General features: G+C 36.5%; 2 protein-coding genes across 10 annotated transcripts in view; both read left to right on the forward strand.

The window, feature by feature from the left end:
• Positions 1-21,169, forward strand: part of dnc (phosphodiesterase dunce) — a 465,943-nt gene that overhangs the window by 268,633 nt on the left and 176,141 nt on the right. Inside the window, exon 1 of one of the 9 annotated variants that reach the window (XM_034968451.2) lies at positions 5,201-5,938. The exons of the other annotated variants lie outside the window; for them this stretch is intronic. Coding sequence (XP_034824342.1) covers positions 5,214-5,938 — 725 coding nt within the window. The 5' untranslated portion in view covers positions 5,201-5,213. Of the gene's footprint in view, positions 1-5,200; positions 5,939-21,169 lie in introns of those variants that run through there. 9 annotated transcript variants of the gene reach the window in all.
• LOC117982162 (uncharacterized) lies at positions 2,667-5,157 on the forward strand. Its single transcript, XM_034968468.2, has 3 exons — positions 2,667-2,825; positions 4,171-4,550; positions 5,027-5,157. Exon 2 carries the CDS (start codon positions 4,191-4,193, stop codon positions 4,539-4,541), a length of 351 nt encoding a protein of 116 aa, XP_034824359.1. The 5' UTR covers positions 2,667-2,825; positions 4,171-4,190; the 3' UTR covers positions 4,542-4,550; positions 5,027-5,157.

Raw genomic sequence — 21,169 nt, forward strand, 5'->3', positions numbered from 1 at the left:
GATTTCTTCTGGAGTAGGTATCTATCACTACCCCTATTTCCTACCCATTATAAATGCGAAAGTGTGTTTGTTTGCTGGTTTATTGGTTTGTTGGTTTGTCCGTCAATCACGTCGCAACGGAGCAACGAATCGACGTGATTTTTTACATAGGTATATTTTAAGACCTGGAGAGTGACATAGGCTACTTTTTATCCCGGAAAATCAAAAGGTTCCCGCGAGATTTTTAAAAACCTAAATCCACGCGGACAAAGTTGTGGGCTGATATCAGCTTGTGTATTTACTACAAGTGGATACCCGTTGCAGAGATAATTTTTTAATCTCTGCCCGACGTGTGCTACTACGCTAAAAAAAGAATGTGCCTAATGCATTCATTGTTTTAGTGGTCGAAAATCATCTTCGCATTATTGACTTTCTATTCAAACTGGTTCAGGGCACATTTTTTAGACGGTTTAAAAGTTATAAAGGGGGATAGGTAGAAACATTTTTTGAGTTTTTCATGTTACTAGCTTATGATCGCGACTTCGTCCGACTACACAAATTTCAAACCCCTATTTCACCCCCTTAGGGGTTGAATTTTCAAAAATCCTTAGCTGTTATATTATAAAAACTAGGTATTTGAATGCCAAATTTCAGCCCGATCCGTCCAGTAGTTTAAGCTGTGCGTTGATAAGTCAGTCAGTCAGTCACCTTTTTCCTTTTATATATTTAGATTAGGATTAAGGCAATTCAACTTTTCGGTGATTTGGCTTTTAAACTGTAGCATACGTGACGTCGTCGAATAAAGTGTCTAAAAATAAGTGTGTGATGAAAGTTTGATAAACAAACAGACGTCACTGAATTTAGGGAAATCAAGATAATCGTTGGCGTTGGCAGTGTGACTCATTGGGAAGCTTTGGCAAGCATTACTCATGTTTTATCGCCCCCTCTATCGGGAGAGTCATGGTCCATGCAGTCGTGTTTCTCCGTCTCCTGACGTGTACCAGTTATTTTCAGCTTCAATAGTGTGACCAGCACAAATGTTTTTCCGCGAAATTAGGCTAGCAAACCTACGGGCATGTATTTCCACTGAAACAGAGACTTATTCAGAAAATCAGTCAGATTATTGATCGTTTACGTGATCATTTAATTATGTCAGCCTTCTTTAATGGATCAGAATTAGAAACGTCTGCGCTCTGCTCTTCCTTGCGAAATGCAAGTTAAAAAACTGACTTTTCTCTATCTCGGCATTGTATTCTTTTTTTATTATATCTATTCGTAGGAGTTTCCTTAGGATAATAATCGAGTATAAGTTTCGAAATTCTTCCGCATAAGAAAAGAAAATTCGATTTTTAGGTTTAGCTGTTATGATCAGATGATAATGTTTATAAATTAAAATTCTATGAACTATGAATAGCAACACTCTTTTTTTCTTCCGTAGATGTGGACAGCATTTTCGATTAAATTTTTGCTTCGACTCAGTCTTAATTTTCATTTATAAATTAGATTCATATAGTATTATTCGAATTTAAGATTTATCGAAAACTATGAAATTAAAAGTTCAACTTTTTAAGGTAGTTTTTTTAAACATAAGACTTAATAATAAAATTATTTTTATTATTAAGTCTAGATTTAACAGTGATAAAGACTTTTATGTACGCAACACTGAGTTCCCATAGAACGCTGTTCAGTATGTTGATCTTGTTTAAAAGGTCTTTTTTGGATACTTATTTATGTATATTCTCGAACTTTGTTTATTTAGCGTGCCACAAAAGTACGATGACCGCTTGGAAGTGTTTCAGTTTTATTAACGACATCCTTACGACGTCGATCTCTGAAAATAAACTGTCTTTCATTTGATGCTAGTATATTTTTTGTGATAACTCTTTGAGCTAATTTTGTTTGTGTATTATGATTTTTAGTATAACATCAGTTATTTAACTATTTATGGATAGGATTCAATCTGAAGCTACCTACAGTTTTTGATTATATTTTCAGTTTATAAATTCGAGACACGGTAGTTTATTAGACACCTAAATACGTACATAATTATTCCGAACGTAATCAAATTATTTCTTGACTAAGTTCATAAATTTTATGCTATTGCACAAGAACCTAATTTATCGTCCCCGTATATATTAGAAGGCCAATCATTTGCCTCGTTTCCGCGTAACGTCCTATATAATTTACCAGTGCATTAATTAATGCAATCGTTGTCAAAATCGGAATTAATTTATTTCGTTGACTGTACAGCCGCGGTATGTGTAAAGGTCTGGACAAACACGTAGCGTGACGAAATTACCACTACGTAACGTCACACAGAACTCTTGTACGCAATATTTTACAAGAAAGGAGCGCTACTACATTTTTATGCTTTATTGGAACATTCTGGAAACAGTGATATATCTTATCATCATCATCATAATCAACCCATCGCCGGCTCACTACAGAGCACGGGTCTCCTGTCAGAATGAGACCGGAGACGGAAACCGTTCCGTGAGTCCACGTCGGAATGACACTAGAAAATCTGGAGCCTAGACTTCGTAGATGAAGATGCTATGGCGAGATTGTAGATGTGTATTAATTAAAGGACGCTGTCAGATAAAAGATCACGCGTTGTATCTATCCAAGCCTTGAAGTATTTTGGCCACGTCGCGCGCGCCGGCGCAGACGCATGGCATACCTATGGCCGCCCACGCGAAGCTCTCGGACGAAACAAAACGACACCGCCCGCCCATCCGTCAGTTTACTTTCAGTCTCGCCTAAAGCAACTTCTCTGACAATATAAATTGTTAGGAAAATCCCTCTGGAATTTATTACTTGTGTTGTGAAACCTTGAAGTTTACCAGGTACTTTTTTCAAATTCTTTACTTTTTACTCGCGGCTATTTATTTATTGGATGTCCTTTATATTTTTTTAAGTTTAATTTTATTACCATTACACTGCAACAATAATGATAATCGTTTGAGTATGTAGATTTTATTTCAAATTCCTTCTTTTATTTGAATTTTTGGCTATTTTTTTTATCATGGGAATATTAATTATAGAGGATTTTATAAATTTTCGCGTTCGATTCTAAGTGCATTTCCACACAATAGCTATCTGTTTTATGTGATGTTATACCTACCTTCTGATCGTATAATGGGATATTTGTTCGCTGTAAAAGGTCTATAAAAATCTCAAGCTCTTCAGGGAGATGTTAAACCATTATTTAGGTCGAGTAAGCTCAATAGGAACGGTCGCTTACAATAGAAATATTTTCTTGGCGGAACTTTATATTTGTACGGTCTTATAAACATCTACAGATATAACACTACCCTGAACAGATAATATATATGAGTATATCGTAAGATTTTTTTGCAATGCAATGATCAAATTTCAACAAGTTGATAATAATTCATACCGTATAAAGTGTTTTTCAAGTAATGAACTAAAATCGAATTTGTTTTTTTACAAATTTTTACAAAGTATGTAGTCAAGAATAACAAATCTCCATTAAATATGCGCCAAATACCAGAACAGTCGACTCACAGAATTCTAACAAAGCGAATCTAAATGCCGTCCAAACATCGTGTACTTGGCCACACGCCAACCGACGCTATCAATTTCTATCAAAACCGGGATTTCTCATATTCTAGATGCAGTACGATGAGTTATTATTCAACGCGAAACTTCGCTTTTGTTTTAGTAATAAAACAAAAGTATTCGAACCATACAAACTCACAACTGTAAACTGTAAACATCAACTATTAATATTATGTTTGGCGAACATTAAAGAGGGATTCATTCGGAGTGCGCTCTAAAGAAAGATAGTTTGGCTCTCATTTGAATATTAATCAATTAAACTCAATGAAATTTTAGTCGTCCTAGGAACTTACATCTGTATCTGTGTTTTTCAAATGTCCGTTAAAATATTTTGTTTTAAAGTCACACGGGCTCAAGGATTTACATACAAATCTTTAAGACCGTGTAACTTTGAAACTAGATATTTTACGGAAATCGTACGGAAAGATATTCGTTTCTAAAACGTGTTTACAAAATTTCATTGACTTTGGTTGCTTAATATACCAATGAGAATGAAAATGTTTTTGTAAGGAGCGAGTGATAGGAGAGGCCTCTGTTAAAAATTGCCTTATAATTAATGTTTAACTTAGGTAATCACAAATTAACAAAGCTTTGTTTGAACAATTTTAGAAAACCTTCTACACTAAAAGATGTCTGAAACTAAGACACTCGAGGCCGGCCAGCAGCTTGTCAAGAAGACGATGGACGAGGTAATCCAAACGAGGGAGGTCAAGCAAAACATTTCCATTCAAGCCAGACAAGAATTCCGTGAACAGTACCAAGAGAGTTACGAGGAAGAAATGGAGGAGGAAACCTTTATCGACGAATTTGGAAATGAAACCACAAAGAGAGTAGAATCGAGCAGTGAAAGCAAAGAACATTCTAGAAGTGCAGATGTAAAAGTGAAAGCGAGTGGCTTGAACGCTGAACAGATGAAAGCCCTAACAGACTGCGCGAACCAGGCGGGACAGTTGGCGCTCGACTCCAAGCCAGCCAACTAATCATACAATGTAATTAAACATTTTATTTTTAAATATGTCACTGTGCACAGCACGTGAGATAGAATCTATACAGGATCGATTCCTGGTTAAGTTTATTTAGAAAAAAAAAATTGGTGATTCCTGTGACAGGAGTCTTAAGCGACGCTACCATTAGTACTTTTTTCTGACACGAAAAAATACTCATTTTGTGAATTTAAGAAAAAAATAAGCTAATGGGATTGGAACAACTTTGCTCGAATAAATAAATCATTTTAGAAGCAAACGAATACAAAGCCTTATAACATAACAATCAATACAATACGCAAATTGTTGTTCGAGTTACACAGTACCCTACCAATTTTCTACCCGATCCTTCATTTCCTTTTCACCCTTTTACCTTTCCTCAGTGAAATAGAATGTACCTACCCGTAACCCATTATAAATAGGAAGCTACATTAATTATTATTTCTCAATTTTTGATGACTAACATAATGAATTTGTTTCAGATGTCGTTTGAAAGTGCGTGAGGTGTCCCAAAAAGTGATAAAGACTGTGTCCAGTGTTCCTTATTATATAAATGGTATATTTAAGTTTAAATTTGTAATACGTGAAATAAATATATTAAAATGATTTATAACTAGTGTTTTGTGCTGCTGTGAGGTGCTACTATACGTAATCTTATTAAATTAAAAAATGGAGGAGGAAGACGACGAACGAAAGGTTCGCCGACCCAACTTGGCGGCCTTTAGTTCTCTCAACGCCAGAGTCGTCCATACCTCCTTAGAAGAAGGCTATACTATTCGACAACAAGTTTCTTCTGAGTCTAACGATGTTAATACTACCTGTTCGAGCATCTCGACAGCTCAATATAGTGATAGGAGTTTGGTGTCGAAAGGCAGCACATTTTCTCGAAGCGGCACTTCGAGTTCTAGTCAAGAAGAATGTGAGGTAGCTCAAACAACTGTTACAAGCGGCCAGTACTTAGCAGCAGCACGGGTCGAATCGGCCAGGTCGATGGAGAGCCTGAGGCCTAGTAAGGACACTTCGCCGGCGCGCCCTGCGAGCTCGTGTACATCCGTTCGAATCACCCGTAGTTCGTTTTTAACGGCTAGCGATCGTGATGTTAGGGAGACGCGGGGCGCGCCAGCACGGAGAGCTTTATCAGGCGAAGACATGGGAAGCTCAGCGGAGAAAAGGCGGGGCTTGTTTGCGACGGATCGACGTGCGCTACAACAGCTGAGTTTACCACCGCCGGAGCGTCGGCTAACAATTTTAAGCCCGCACAGTCCTATGGCGCCCTCTGAACTGCAGTGGCCTGTTCCTTCCGGCATCCGAGGCCGGCGAAAGAAAGGAATGGTGCTGCCAAAATTAATTCTGCCTCGCAGCGACTCCGACGGCTCGGAGGTATTTTTTGAAAGGTGCTTATTATTTTAATTAATTTTATTCAGCTTAGTAAGTATATTTTCAGGTTTTAGCTTCTGCCAAATATCTAAAGTTCCAAGAAAAACACGTTACCAGCTCAACGTGCGTCAATACATACAACGATGTTTATGCTCCGCCTGAGCAAAGCAAAATTGTTTTATTTGCACTAAATGTATCGAGTAAATTAGACGTTACATCAAACGTGTACCAGATTTACGTTTTTCTTTCACAAAATTTTATCTTTTAAGTAGGTAGATATTATGTTATGCCTGCATACCTACATCCCACACAGTATAGGAATAAAGTAGAAGACTTTTAATTTTTATATGATAAACTGATAATGAATTTATTATCAGGTTCGCGGCTGCCATATTCGACTCTATTATCATAGTCTACATTATGTAAAATGAAAACCTGACTGACTGATCTATCAACGTATAGCTCAAACTACGGATCGAGCTGAAATTTAGTATACAAATAGCTGTTATGACGTAGACATCCACTAAAAAAGGATTTTTGAAAATTCAGCCCCCATGGGGTAAAATAAAAGTTTGAAATATATGTAGTAGTACGAGGTCGTGAGCATAAACTAGTATGCCATAAGATCAAAAAACATATAATTTAATAGATATCAGTAACAAAATGCCGGATAACTTATAACAATAGATGCCGAAAGATAAATCAATCAAAAACTTTATCACTAACTCGGATAACAGTAATAAAATCATTTAAAATATATCAAACGTAACGACATTGCGAGTCAAGTTGATTTAAGTTAAGATACTTCAGATATAGTCACGAGTAGATATAAGCATCCTAATAAATAAAAGGTATATCCGCTTTGAACTTAAAAAAAATGTGAAATAGGAAAAAAAATAACAACAACCGACTGAACTACTTGGCTAAGAAACACCTTTGTAAAAAAGTATTGCAAACCAGGCACACTAACAAATGCCTGTCGGTCTAAAAATTTGGAACATGTTCAAGTTTACGTTATTCCCAGAACATTATTCATACTGATCAGTGATCACTCAACAGTACTTTCTATTGCGTTAAAAATATCTTTTGTGTTATTTGTACCGCGAAATAAAATGCGGAACAAGAGCCAGTGACTAATGATTCTCCGTTTAATATAATTAACCTTTTCATAACCAAATTGAATAAGATCTCTTAATGAAGCAACTTCAAACTGTCTGCCTGAATCTTCGCAGAATTCTTAACGTTGTACCTATGTAGAGTTAAGAAATAAGTTAGATAGGTAAGTACTTTATTTCATGGCAAGAGCTTTGACATCGTACGTTAATAGCTGCGTACCCACCTAGCGCACAGGCTCGCGCGGCAGCCTCGCGAGCCAAATGCCTCGGCTGGTGTGGACGTGCCTCGGGCGCGCGTTTGCTCGGCTGAGCACGGCTCGGCCCCGAGCCATCTATTGTCGGTAAACTTGACGCGCTCAAAGGTGCCTCAGTGAGCGCTGTGTGACAGGTGGGGACGGTTATGTTTTGGCTCGCGCGCAAAGCTACTTCATATGTAGTATCCACTTCGAATTGTCTGTCTGTCCACAGTCCTGTCTGTATGTCCTGTCGAATACTCGCGGAATTATGATGGCTCAGCCTGCCTCGCGAGGCGGCCTCGTGTAAATTGAACAAACCTACTGAGGCTGCCTCGGGAGCCATCGCTCGCGATCTGCACACCGAGGCTGCCGCGCGAGCCGGTGCGCTAGGTGGGTACGCAGCTATTGATGTTTATAAAGTTGTTTTAGCTGAATTGGATGTATTAGAGTGAACTATGGTTTTATGTATCAAAACTGAATCATGAAAATAAGTGTACATTTCCGAAAAGTTTTCCCAAAGGTGATCAAGTAGGTACATAACGAAATTTCTGCACCTTAGTTCTCAAGCTATTCGAAAATTAGAATATAAGGTAGGTAGGTACTTGAAAAGTTTAAGGCCATAGATGAAAGTAAGGTCTGCTTCTTTTTGGATTTCCGGAAATTATTAGTGGTTAGCGTAGCAAACCGAGGCGACGTTGCGTTGGTCCGATATTATGGATACATTTACAGGTCAGTTACGTAAGGTTAGGTGTGAATTAGAATGATGGAGTCATTTTATTCCTTCGTGGAACTTAGGGCTGCAGCAGTTGTCTCCCTGTCAAGGAGACATGGAAACAGTCCATGCCCAGGCTGGCAGGCCCGGACATGGTTCCACCAGAGTTCCACTCTTTTAAGGTCTGCTTCAATAGACCTCGTCCAGGTGTTAGTTGGTCGACCTGGGTCTCTTGGATGCATGTGTTGCATTGGTGTGCATGTGAATAATGTGGTAGGTATATATCAGAGGGTGACTAGTCCATTCTTAGATTAGTATACTATTTATAATACTCAAATCATTATAGCATCTGCTAGTCGATTACGCTAAAGCTGCATAAATTATTGTTACAATCTCTATCATTGTTATTGGCTGAATTTAAGGTATTTTTGGTGTAGCAATGCATTTCAGATGATTTCAGCTTATAATGAGGGAGTTTCAGCCAATTAGAAGTGATTGTGATTGTCACCCTGTAGCTGTCGTTTTATCACAATCGACCTTTAGTAGAGCAGGTGGCTGTACAGAAAATCTTAAGTGCACTAAGTCGGAGCTTTGATAATATTTTGACAGACAAGGAAATCGATGTACTCATAGGTATAGAGCTTATCTACTGTTACGTTACTGACTGATTGACAGTTGATAACGCACAGCTAGAACCAATAACATCTACCCCACGCGGAAGTTGCTAGAGTTGATTTTTTTATTTGATAATAAGATAGCTTTTGTCTGCGATATCACGGAGATAAATAAAATGATACAAATAAGATCGTGGGGGGGGGGTTGTTAGTCTGGAACCATAAAACTAGAGATTAGGCAGTTGAATTAACCATTTTTATGTAAGTATACATGTATATAATAATACACACTTCGATGAAAAAGACAAAATTATTATCTTTGTGGTGTCATAACTAGGTCGGATTGCAGCCAAGCGCTAGTCTATAAATAATTAAATAAATTAAGCTTCGTAGTTTTACTACGGAACTTATAGTTTCATCCAATCCATCTGTCTAGCCGTCTGTTTACCTATGAGTAGAGCCATTTATGAGCTGTAAAGTTTTTTTGTACCATTATGAAAACCTATTAGGTAGGTAACACTATATAGACATATTATTCAAATTTAGAAATAAAATCTTTAGAACTCCTGGACCTCCTCCTAAGTGTTTGGCTTGCTCGAGCGATACCTTGTTAAATATTAAAATCATTATGACTTACACATTTTTTGGAAAAACAACTACCGTTTAGAAATAATAACTGCTTACCAAAGTTTTTAACGACTGGCATACCTACGAAACCCTATATTGACATGATACGCAATTGATAAATTTTTAGAAAAACTTTTTTAAATATTGACACATCTCTCTGTCTATTTCTCATATTCAGTGACCTACTTAGCTCAAATTGGGTCGGATAAAAATCGTCTTAGACGAAAAGCGTTTTTGGGTTTTCGTGATCGTAGCCAATAAGTAAAACTCAAAACTAAGAAAGTGTCTACTTCAATTACTTTGTTATGACTACATTAAAATTTATTATTCAGTGAAGGTTTATCAGATACTTATCACGTCTTATATTTAACATCTATAGCTGACCATCAGATACAAAATATAGTGTAGGTACTAATATGATAATTGTACTTTATTGACAGTTATGATATTATCAATTTCGCACCCGATTTATCAGTTTTGCTGATAATGTTCGAGTGATATTCAATTTAGTTGTGTAATGCCACCGTTCATCCGAAACATAAGAGCCCTATTATCTGTGGCTCTTTTTTGTGGTTATAACTAAATAAACTGATTTTTAGCAAAAATGTGAGAAAGATTTATTCACAGTACCTACCGCGCCGAGAAAGAAGTGGCGAAACAGCCAGTTGGTTACGACGAGAAGCGAAAAATCAAATCATTTAGTTTTAAGAGGAGTATGTGTACAACACGTATCAAAATGTACTTTATACTTAGTTTGGCTCTCATTTAAAAATTACCTACCTAACTAATCAAACTCAATGTTTGTAATTTTTTAGACACGTTATAGAAGTTAATGTGGCTAATTCCTTTGTACACAATCTCTAAACTAAACTAAAATATCACGTCTAAGTCTAATGTGGTTTCTAAATTTCTGTAAAAATGTGTGTACTATCCAACTACAGTTCTTGCAATTCACGAAGGCGAGTGGCTCATGCTTGTGTTTAAGTCGTATCGGTATAAGTAACGTACACTGAATGTGTGCGTTTGTGTGCGCTTGCTCGCGACTGATTGGTCCGACATGCACGCACACTTACGCAATGCCCGTGTATCCGACGTAACCACAAGTAAAGTCCACTCGCCTTGGCCTTCGTGAATTGCAAGAACTGTACCTTTTGACGTTAAACATTGTTATTAAAGGTACAATTATTTTTTCATTCACGAAATACAATCCACGAAATAAACGTAAGTAATTGTGTTCTGCCGTAGTCCACTCAGTTGGGCGTTAATTTTTAATGTGCGCATTCAATTCAGGTTTCAATTGGTGATAAATAAATAATACAGGCTAAAGCTTTTACGGCGCCAAATTCGTATTGTATTTATAATCGTTTTTCTTATTTACTTACTGTCACTGAATAAAGTGTACTATTATTAGAATTTCATTGATATACCTGTTTGTGTGTTGCATTGTTTTTCAATTAAATTATTTTATATGTATATTTTTCTTGCTGCGTAGTAACGTGTATGCCACACTTATTATAAATACGAAAGTATGTCTGCCTGTGTGTCTGTTAGCTTTTCATGGCCCATTCGTTTAACCGATTTTGTTGAAATTTGCACAGAGGTAGCTTACATCCCGGGAAAGGACATAAGCTTAGGTATTCTTTTTATCCCGGTACCCGTAGTACAAGATTTTACGTCTCACCAAACGAAACCAAATTCGAGAGTCGAAATACTTCCGCGTTACAGTAAAATGGACCTAAATAGCCTTGAATTGAAGTCAAATATTCAATGCCACTGATTTTAATTTCGCAATGTTTCCGCTTGGAGCGCTGGCTGTAGAAGTGTAGACAAACTTGAGCATTAAAACAAGGTATTTAAGATCCAGTTTACTGTAACGCGGAAGTATTTCGACTCTCGAATTTGGTTTGGTTTGGTGAGACGTAATATCTTGTACTACGGGTACGGAAAGTCAGAGTTCCACGAAAATGAAGTCGAATTCATAATCTAGTATGAGCTATTATCGTAACATAGAGTTGCAATGGGTGTTTTTCTGTGTACTTGCGGGTCTCTCGTTCTCAAAATGTTGAGGAATCACAGCCATCTTGGAATATATACAATCATTTTGCAGAGTTTTTTTTTAGAAAACGATAGGTTTTTAGTTTAGTTTTAGTTAAAGAAACAAAATTTGTCGTTCTCATGATATTTGCCTAAGTACCTAACCTACTAAAGTTTAACTAAACAGACTTCGCTCATTAAGTATATTTTTGTTCGTGACGAGAAATAAACTTTTGCTTCAATGTTTCAGTTTTGTTTCTGGTTCGGTTCAAACTTCTTGTTCAAATATAGCAGCTGTAACGTATGGGTAGAAGGAAGTTTTATGTTATTATTCTCGTCGCCATTTTCTGAGATTATAGGTTTTACTCGCAAGTACCGACTTTCCCAGCGGATCGTAAAACATGACATTCAGGCGTCGAATATACCTATAAATTTATTTTTTGTTGCCTTTACAATTTATAATATGATAGAAATAGAATAGACTGTGTTCCTAAAATAGCGTAAAGCTAATTATCTAAAATCTTTATAGTTTACTAGCTGATGCCCTCGACTTCGTCCGCGTGGATTTACGTTTTTCAAAATCCCGCGGGAACTTTTTGATTTTCCGGGATACAAAGTAGCTTATGTGTTAATCCAGGGTATAATCTATCTTCATTCCAAATTTCAGCCAAATCCGTCCAGTAGTTTTTGCGTGAAGGAGTAACAAACATACACACACACACACACACACACATACAAACTTTCGCCTTTATAATATTATATATACTGTGATAGCTTAATGGTTTTTTAAAAGAGATTTAAACATGTCGTTCACCGCTGGACATTTAAACTGTTGAAGGTTCTTCCATACGCCATGATAGTGCGCCGCCTACATCCAGCGGCTCTCTGCTACATTTGTATTATTGATACAAAATTAATGTAAAAAATATCAAACACTAGCGACCCACCACGGTTTCGCACGGGTAGCTTATTACGATTTTCGTAAGGATCTCTATTTTTTTTTTCCAAATTAAAATATAGCCTATGTTACTCGAGAATAAATGTATCTTTCTACTGGCGAAAGAATTTTCAAAGTCCGTTCAGCAGTTCCAGAGATTACCCCTTACAAACAAACTTACAAACTTTATCTCTTATAATTTAGTAGGTATAAGCATAGTACGGGACAGGCAGGTCGAAATAGCAATCTGTGAAGGAACTCCCCCCCGCACTTACCCGGTGCGGGCGAGCGCCGTCATATACATACCTATATGTATATACCTTCTCTGAAACATCCGCTATTAATCGTTGAAAACATGAATAAAATTCGTTTAGTGCTTTCAAAGTGACCGACTGGCCAATAATTATTATACTATTTGTAAGTAAAGCTTTTGTGCTCTTACTATTTATCACAAACAATAAATTTGAGTAATAAACTATTCCCGTGTCTCAGTCAGTAGCACCGGCTGAATAGTTGCTCCTGAAATAATTCATTTGTTATTTCTGATTCAATGTCAACATCATTGTTTGATTAATGAATTAATTTTGGCGCACTCTCCTCATACTATATACCTACTATACCTGATTACCCTCTATCTGTATTGTGTATTTTGATTTAGGCACAGCCTGATGAGTGATGACCGTATTTAATCGGTCACAACAGTAGCCGATTTTGATGTCAATTAGCGACCGATTTTGTACCGCACATGCTCGCCATGCACCTGTGTGCCTGAGTGCACACGTCTTTAATGTCCTATTAACGCCACCATATGATAAACAAAAGTCAGTTCTGATCACCAAATTTTCAATACTGACTTTTGGCGGACCTCAATAATCTGTCACTTGGTATATTATATTTATGATATCGTAAAGTGGGTAAATATTGTTCAGTTACTGTGTGCTCCATTGGTTCGCTCTTTAACTAAAATAAGACGTATAACCTTTATCAGATATGGTATGAGGCATGAGTAGCAAGTTCTCATAATATTGTAAAATTGTAGGTACGCCGAAGTTTTATTTACACGAAATTATTTGCCAAGGAAATTATCAAGTTGTATTTTATTTTCTATCGTCGCGCGCTTTCAATTTCGCTTACAAATCTCTCTACTCACTCATGACTGCAGTACGATTTATTTGTATAAAGAAATAAATGTGCAGTCGTTACTTTTATTTTGACTAGATAATGCCCGCGACTTCGTCCACGTGGATTTAGGTTTTTTTGAAAATCTTGTAAGAACTCTTTCATTTTCGGGATGAAGCTTATGTCCCTCTCCAGGTCTTTAATATCCGTATTCCGTACAAAAATCACGTCAATCCGTTATTTAATCGCGGCGTGATTGAAGAACAAACCAGCAAACATATACACTTTCACGTTTATAAATTTAAAAACCGATCAAGTGCGAGTCGCACTGGCATACGAAGGGGTCCGTTCCATTGTATAAGAAATAACATTTTTTAATTTTTAGCGGCAATAGAAATACATTTTCTGTGCAATTTTCAACTCTCTACATATTACGGTTCACGAGATACAGCCCGGTGACAGACAGACGGACGGATGGATGGACGGACGGACGGATAGACGGCCAGCGGAGGCTTAGTGATAGGGTCCCACGCCCAATTGATACCCTTCGGGTACGGAACTCTGGAATATTGCGGTACAATTATAGCACTGAGCTGCAATCATGGTTGGGCGTGATAATGCGTTTACCTAGAAAATGCTGATATAAACAACAAAATAATTTTGATTCGAAAACATAATAATGTTATCGATTTTCAATTCCCTGTTGATAAAATTACTGAATATAATTGAGAGGTTATTTTAGAAATAACAATACTTTATAACATAAACTGAATTCGATTCGTGAAAATGCAATTTTCTATCTAAAGCAAATACAGGGGCCTGTTATCCATAGATAGTAAGATTTTAAATCGGATAAACATATCTATGAAATTTATGAAATAGACGCTTGATGTATTGTGAGGTTAATTGCATTTTGCGGTAAACTCGAAGCGAAGCGACGCGTTTTTTTATTAAAATGTATTGAAATTCACTAAATAAAGTGAATAATAAAAAAATGGCAGTCGGTGGGGACTTCGTGCAGAAGTGAAAACTAATAAAACTAAAAAATATGATATGAGAGCCGAGTTATATACGAGTATACGAGTAGGCATTATGACAGACAGCTGCAGAGAATTTTTTTAAATAATTGCCTGATAAAGTCTAAAAACAACACTTTTCTATATTCCCATACAAAAGATTCGTAATAATACTTAAAAGTCAATTTGAACATTAATACCATACCATAAAGTTTAAGTGTTAGTGGAGGGGTTCAGGGAAGACAAAACAATAGAGCGGCGTTAGTACCGTACAAATATTAATGTCAATATTTGTCAGTATTTCCTTAAACATTGATATTTGGGTTTTCGGTAACAAAAAAATACGTAGGTACATATTTCAAGTTTTTTGAAAACTCTACCCCCACGTCGATTTTCTAAATTCCACCCGAGTGAAGCCGGGGCGGGTCAGCTAGTTTTAAATACATATCAAAAATTGCGGGCCGGCACGAATGGAATCCACGTTTCCTGGGATCACGTCCGACGCTCTGATAACTAGGGTTCGATTCCTGCCGGTCCGCAATTTTTGATATGTATTTAAAATTATTTAGAAATTTCCTTGAAGTGTAGGTAAAAACACTATAAAAATTATAAAAATGTACCTAACTTATTACGAACCTAAATAAAGTTGAACTACATATTAACACCTAGATACGTCAAATCATATATAAATAAAAAGATATTGCAACGCCTGCCGGACATTGTCTAGTCTTCTTCTTCTTCTTTGTCCTTATCTCGCTACGCGTAGTCGGCTTTCCTTATCATGCGGTGCCATTTGCCTTTCCATGATAAGTATAGTGAGTTGGCTTCTATTTTACGGCCGATTGCCTCCTGACGCCAAGGGCGTGACCCACTACGGGACTTGGGAGCCGCCGTTGGCCTGCTAGGAACTCATCATTAGCTATTCTTAATTGTTAATAGTCTATATAATAGAACCTAAATATTAAAATTTGGATGTTTGTTAGGTAAGTACTCCTTCATGCCACAATGACTGAAACGATTTGCCATAAAGAAATAAAGAGATAGCTTATGCCCCAAAATTAAACATTTACTACATTTTAACTAGACAAGGGGCTAATTTTGAGCACAACCTAATTTTAGAGTATTCGCATGCTCTTCTTACTATTGTAATATGAAAAGGACAGAAGCAGTTTGACATTTCTAATTTTAATTTTTAGATGGTAAAACCCGTGATTTTAGCACGCAGTCGCGAACCTACCGTTTAAATTTAGAGTCTTTAAATGTGAAAGTCATGTTCCGTTCCTTTTTTAGCATTGTTAAAAAGAAAAGGATGCAGATACTCTAAATTTAGTTTAGAGTAAGACAAAGGAATCGGTACCAATCAAAGAATTTCTGCAGGATTTTTAAAAACCTAAGTCCGCTAACCTAGAAGACGAAGTCACGAGTATCATCTAGGAAATTAATAAAACTCTTCATTATGCATTAGGCACTGTACCAATATTTAAGATAATGGTCGACTCACTAAATTACATTTGCTAAATTAGGTTTGGTTGGTTGACAGCAGTAGTTATTTATTATGTGGTCTCTATTGTTATTTTAAAATAGTATCACATATTCATGCATCTCGCTAATAGAGTGCTGACTGAGGTGTATGAATGTTTCAGCTCGAGCACCTAGTTTTATTTAAAAACCTAGAAAAAGCTCGTTAACCTGATTTATTTCCCAGAAAAATAATATACTTACTGATGCTGTAATAAAATTGTAGAGTGGGTACCTGCGTCAATCATAAACAAGACAAAATTGTCGGCCTTATTAAAATTGGATGTAAAATTGCAAATCTAAAACTTGTGGATTTTTTAAAATTTCCTTTATCTTATTCAAAATTTTTTGGTTAACCTTTAACAAAAAAATTTGTGTTTTGGTATCTTACAATTTTATCTTGCAATTTTGGATCACGGAATCCATCTGTTGACACTACTGTTTAGAGATGCGCGTAGGTACGGCTGCGGTGCGGTGAGTTGCGGTGCGGTGCGTTTTAAAATCCGTAAATTTGAAATTAAATCTATTAAAATTAATTCCGGAGTGCGCGCGCTTTTATGTAGTTCTATAGTTTACAGATTTAACGGAAAAATAACGTACATACGGAAATTTACCGTGGTGCGTCCTAGCTCGCTCCGACAACTTTTTCTTTATTTCATCAATGATGAGAATGGTAGGTAGTACTTATTTTTATGTCATACTAACGGACTTTATTATATACATATACTATATAACACGAAATACATTATCGCATATAGTCACATATATCAGGATTCTATCATTGATTACCATACTATAGTGCAATTAACTTGTATCCGAGCTAACGTTAAAGTGATTATTATTGTTGTTCGGTTCTAGAGTCTGGGTAGATGTCTAAACGAAAACATAGTATGTTAGCTGTTAAAACATAGTTACTTTGTCCGGAAACACTGATTATTTTAGCATATTGAACAGTCAGGTTAAATTGGATGCGCTGCAGCTGCGAAGATATAATCATAAATGATAAATGATCGTATAGTGAAACAAGGTGCTACTCTGGCAGCGGTCAGTAGGGTACAGTACGCGGCCGAAAGTAATGTACATCGACCTTTAGAAGGAGATAGCAAATTTGTAGAGCACGGTCTCTGGCGTTGAGACCGACAAAACACCATATAGGTATGAATGACGACAAAGCCAAAATGTCATTCTAAAGGCAGATGTACATTACTTTCGACTAGCTGATGCCCGTGACTTCATCCGCATGGATTTAGGTTTTTAAAAATCCCGTCGGAACCCTTTGATTATAGGAAACCAACGTCTTAAGCACTGCGCTATACAACATAATATAACATTAATATATAAAAAATAAATATAATAGACATACATAAACTTAAAACTACACACGTATATATACATATAAATACATATATATAAGAAACTATGTCGTTACTGATGATAGAAAACTTATTACATGACTTCAAAATCTCGGGCAAGAAGACGTAATCTCCTAAACCAGAGAGCTGATACAACACAACCTAGAAATCTTTGTCAAAATTTTGTAGTAAGTACGTTATAATCCTCAAATAATGAAGGACCTCTTAACAGAGGCTTCATTGAAACAAATCCATGAACAGTCTTTGTGGCATTACTGTAATAAAATAAATGACTCTCAAATGATAAATGAATCTCAAAAATAAACATTCTTCAATTTGCAGCTCCGGCATGAGCCGGCGGAATATTTTAAATTAATTAAATATTCATGAAGTTATGTGCGATACCACGAAAAAGAGAAATAGGTTATTCAAATATATTCAGGCACCAAATCAACAACATCGTTTTGAATAATTATGCAGAGCATTCTATAGCTAACATTAAGTGGCTCTATAGTCTATACCTACCTACATATTATGAACTAGCTCATGCTCGTGACTTCATCCGCGTGGACTACACAAATTTCAAACCCCTATCTAGCCCCCTTAGGGGTTGAATTTTCAAAAAAAATAGTTAATAGTTAACTGCATGCCAAATTTCAGTAGTTGGAGCTGTGCGTTGATAGATCAGTCAGTCAGTCAGTCAGTCAGCCAATCACCTTTTCCTTTTATATATTTAGATGTTGGATAAAAGCAGGCGTTGCTATGAAGAATAGACAAATCTATTTTACACGTTTAACAAAGTAGTTTTTGAGTGTATAGGTATGTATAGGTATACACAGATCAACAGATTGACCGCAAAAAAGAAAAAAGTAAGTATGTACTTCAATAAATAATTTAAGTATAATACTTACTAAGTAATAAGTTTAATGGACTATATAACTAGTAGGTATATTTTTTTAAACTTTTCTGTAACATTTGGAGCTGAATTATGAAATTCAGCTGCAGTGCGATCTCGAGATATTTCCCCTGGTACTACCCCAGGAAACCGAGGAGTGTATAGAAATTTTTCCACTTACATTTACAGGCGGTCATGGTCCGTGCATTTACTATGGTCACGTACTAGAAAAAGTAAAGCATTTTAAAAGCTTTTAAGACTCGTCCGTGATTTCGAAATAACCGCTTTCTCTTATGTTCATAATAATAATAATATGATTATTTGCCTAACATCATTCAATAACACCTTATTGTCTGGCTGTTTGTTCGGTCTAATCTTTAAAACTGCTGAGCCTATATTAACGACTAGCTTATTTTCGCGACTTCGTCCACGTTGCCTATTTTACCCCTTTAGAGGTTGTTTTTTGAAAAATCCTTTCTTAGCGGATGTCTACGTCATAATAGCTATCTGCATGCCAAATTTTAGCCCAATCCGTCCAGTATTTTCAGCTGTGCGTTGATAGATCAATCCGTCAGTCACCTTTTCCTTTTATATATTTAGAAGATTTAAGAACTATGGCGCTTATATCACCTAGACGGAGCACTATGCAATGAGTAATTTAGGTTGCTTTTTATCGTGGAACGTTAGTCCCACAAAAACAGATAAACAGCTACTGTCACGCTAGTCACATGATGAAATGGTAAATCAAACGATTGTTTCACAAAAAATACAAACGCAAACATTCCCTAAGCAAATTCCGTTAACATTTTCAACCAGCCAAATCATATTCCATTTCGATACAAAATAATGTTTTTTGGAGATTATCCATCTTCATTTCACACGATTTTTTCGTTTAATAGGTATACCTTAAGGAAATGGATAGCGAAATATCTTTAAAATGGCTTCACGAATTTCTAACTCGTTCCGAAGAAAATTACGTAATTGTGCCGTATCGCCGTATCTGTTCAAGCAGAAAATTCTTCTTTATTCTATACTTTTCGTTTCTTTTTATCGTACATAGTTACTACATAAATCAAAGAGTGGCAAAACTGTCACAATTTAAATGTATAAAAGGAAAAGGTGACTGACTGACTGACTGATCTATCAACGCACAGCGCAAACTATTAGACGGATCGGGTTGAAATTTGGCATGCAGATATCTATTATGACGTAGGCATCCGCTAAGAAAGGATTTTTCAAATTTCAACCCCTAAGGGGTTCAAATAATGAAATAGGGGTTCAAAATTTGTGTAGTTCACGCGGACGAAGTTGCGAGCATAAGCTAGTAGTTACATAGAAAACCAGTTTTTGGCTATATAAATGAATCTCGAGCGCTCCCAAGCATACGGGTCCCATACAAACGAAGTTTAATTCTTAAATCATTGAAATTGTGTAGACACGCTTTAGAAGCTAATATCTGAGTCTGTGGTTTGTTGAATTTCCGTAAAAATATTATATAGTTTCAAAGTTACACGGGCTTAAAGATTTATACTGTAATCTCGAGAGACTTCTCTTAAAGAAACAAAAGTAAAATAATTAGTCTGTAATTTTCTTTTATCTCGAAAGAAAATATGTAAACATAATATAACAAACTATATTTTACTTAGTTACCGCGATAGCTTATTCTAAGAACAATAGCAGCTTGGACGAGTTAATTAGTTTTCCTCAAATTAATCTTCGGCCAATATGAAAGCCGAGGGGCTTGAAACTAATTTTGCTTTAATAATGAAAGAATTAAAGCAATAATTGAAGCTGCCATCACACTGCTAAACTTCCGAATTCAATTATTAATTTTTACAACACCTTTTGATGTCCGCGTTAACGATTTCATATTTTAAACTTCTTGCTGAAGAACGTAAGTAGGCGTACTATATGCAGCCCAACGCGACCTTGTTTACGCGACCTGACAATAAATTATGATATGAGTGCCTAACTCCTGAAAGCTAAAGTGCCGGGAAAATCGTGTCACATACGCGTTTCTCTGAGAAGGGTCCAGCGATTGTTTTATCTTTTCAGCAAATCTAAGGAAAATGGACTGTTTCTAACAACAACAAATTTTTTAATGCTTGAAATTCGGGTGGCATCAGTAGCACAGTAGCACATCAAAGAGAGGTGATGTTTGTAAATAGGTTTGCGCTAACGTGACCTTTGCTCACGCATTTCTATTAGCCCGATGTCCCCGATGTTATTAAATGCGTCTGAGCTTTGGCTCTGATAGCTTTAGCAACTTTTGAGCTTCTTATTTGCGTATTATTATATTATCTTTAATTTATTTGTCACTAGACGACACCCGGTATTTCATCCGAGGGTTTTTGAAAATCCAGTAAAGTTTCAAACGCACTTGCTGCGCTGCGCGACGCGACATGACGCGGCAGCGCCTTGCTCCATACAAACTCATCTTCTTCTTCTTGTTCCGTACCTTATCCCACGCTACATAGAGTCGGCACAACATGTATTTTTCTTCCACTCACTTCTGTCATCCGTCAACGCATTATCCACGCCTTTTACACGCATATCCTCTTTCACGCAATCTATCCATCTTTTCTTTGGTCGTCCTCTCCTCTTTTTTCCGTCCACATGCTCCATACAAACTCATAATATAAATTATATTCGCTGCAATGCGTCGCGCAGCGTCGCTTAAGTTCGCTTTGCTCTGTACAAACTCATATAAACTATATTTGAAGTGCCACATCACGCCGCGTCGCGTCGCACAGCGCGGCGTAATGCGTTTAGACCTTAAGAACTCTTTTAAATTTTCGCGATAAATGTAGCCCGTGTCACATTCCTTTAACTATGTCCATATCAAAAGTCAAGTCGATCCGATGGTCTCTGTTGGTCCATTTATGAAGGGCAACGAAAAAACTAACAAATAAACACACTTTCGCATTAAAATATTATTATTATATGATATTGTGAGTGATTTCATTCGTGTGAATGTAAGGTTTTTAAAATACCAGTGGGAATTCTTTATATTTCTGATATAAAAAGTAGCCTATGCCACTTTCCAGGTCTTGAACTATAATATATCCATGCA

Source organism: Maniola hyperantus, chromosome 5, assembly GCF_902806685.2.
Source record: "Maniola hyperantus chromosome 5, iAphHyp1.2, whole genome shotgun sequence".
In the NCBI taxonomy this organism is placed as follows: domain Eukaryota; kingdom Metazoa; phylum Arthropoda; class Insecta; order Lepidoptera; family Nymphalidae; genus Maniola; species Maniola hyperantus.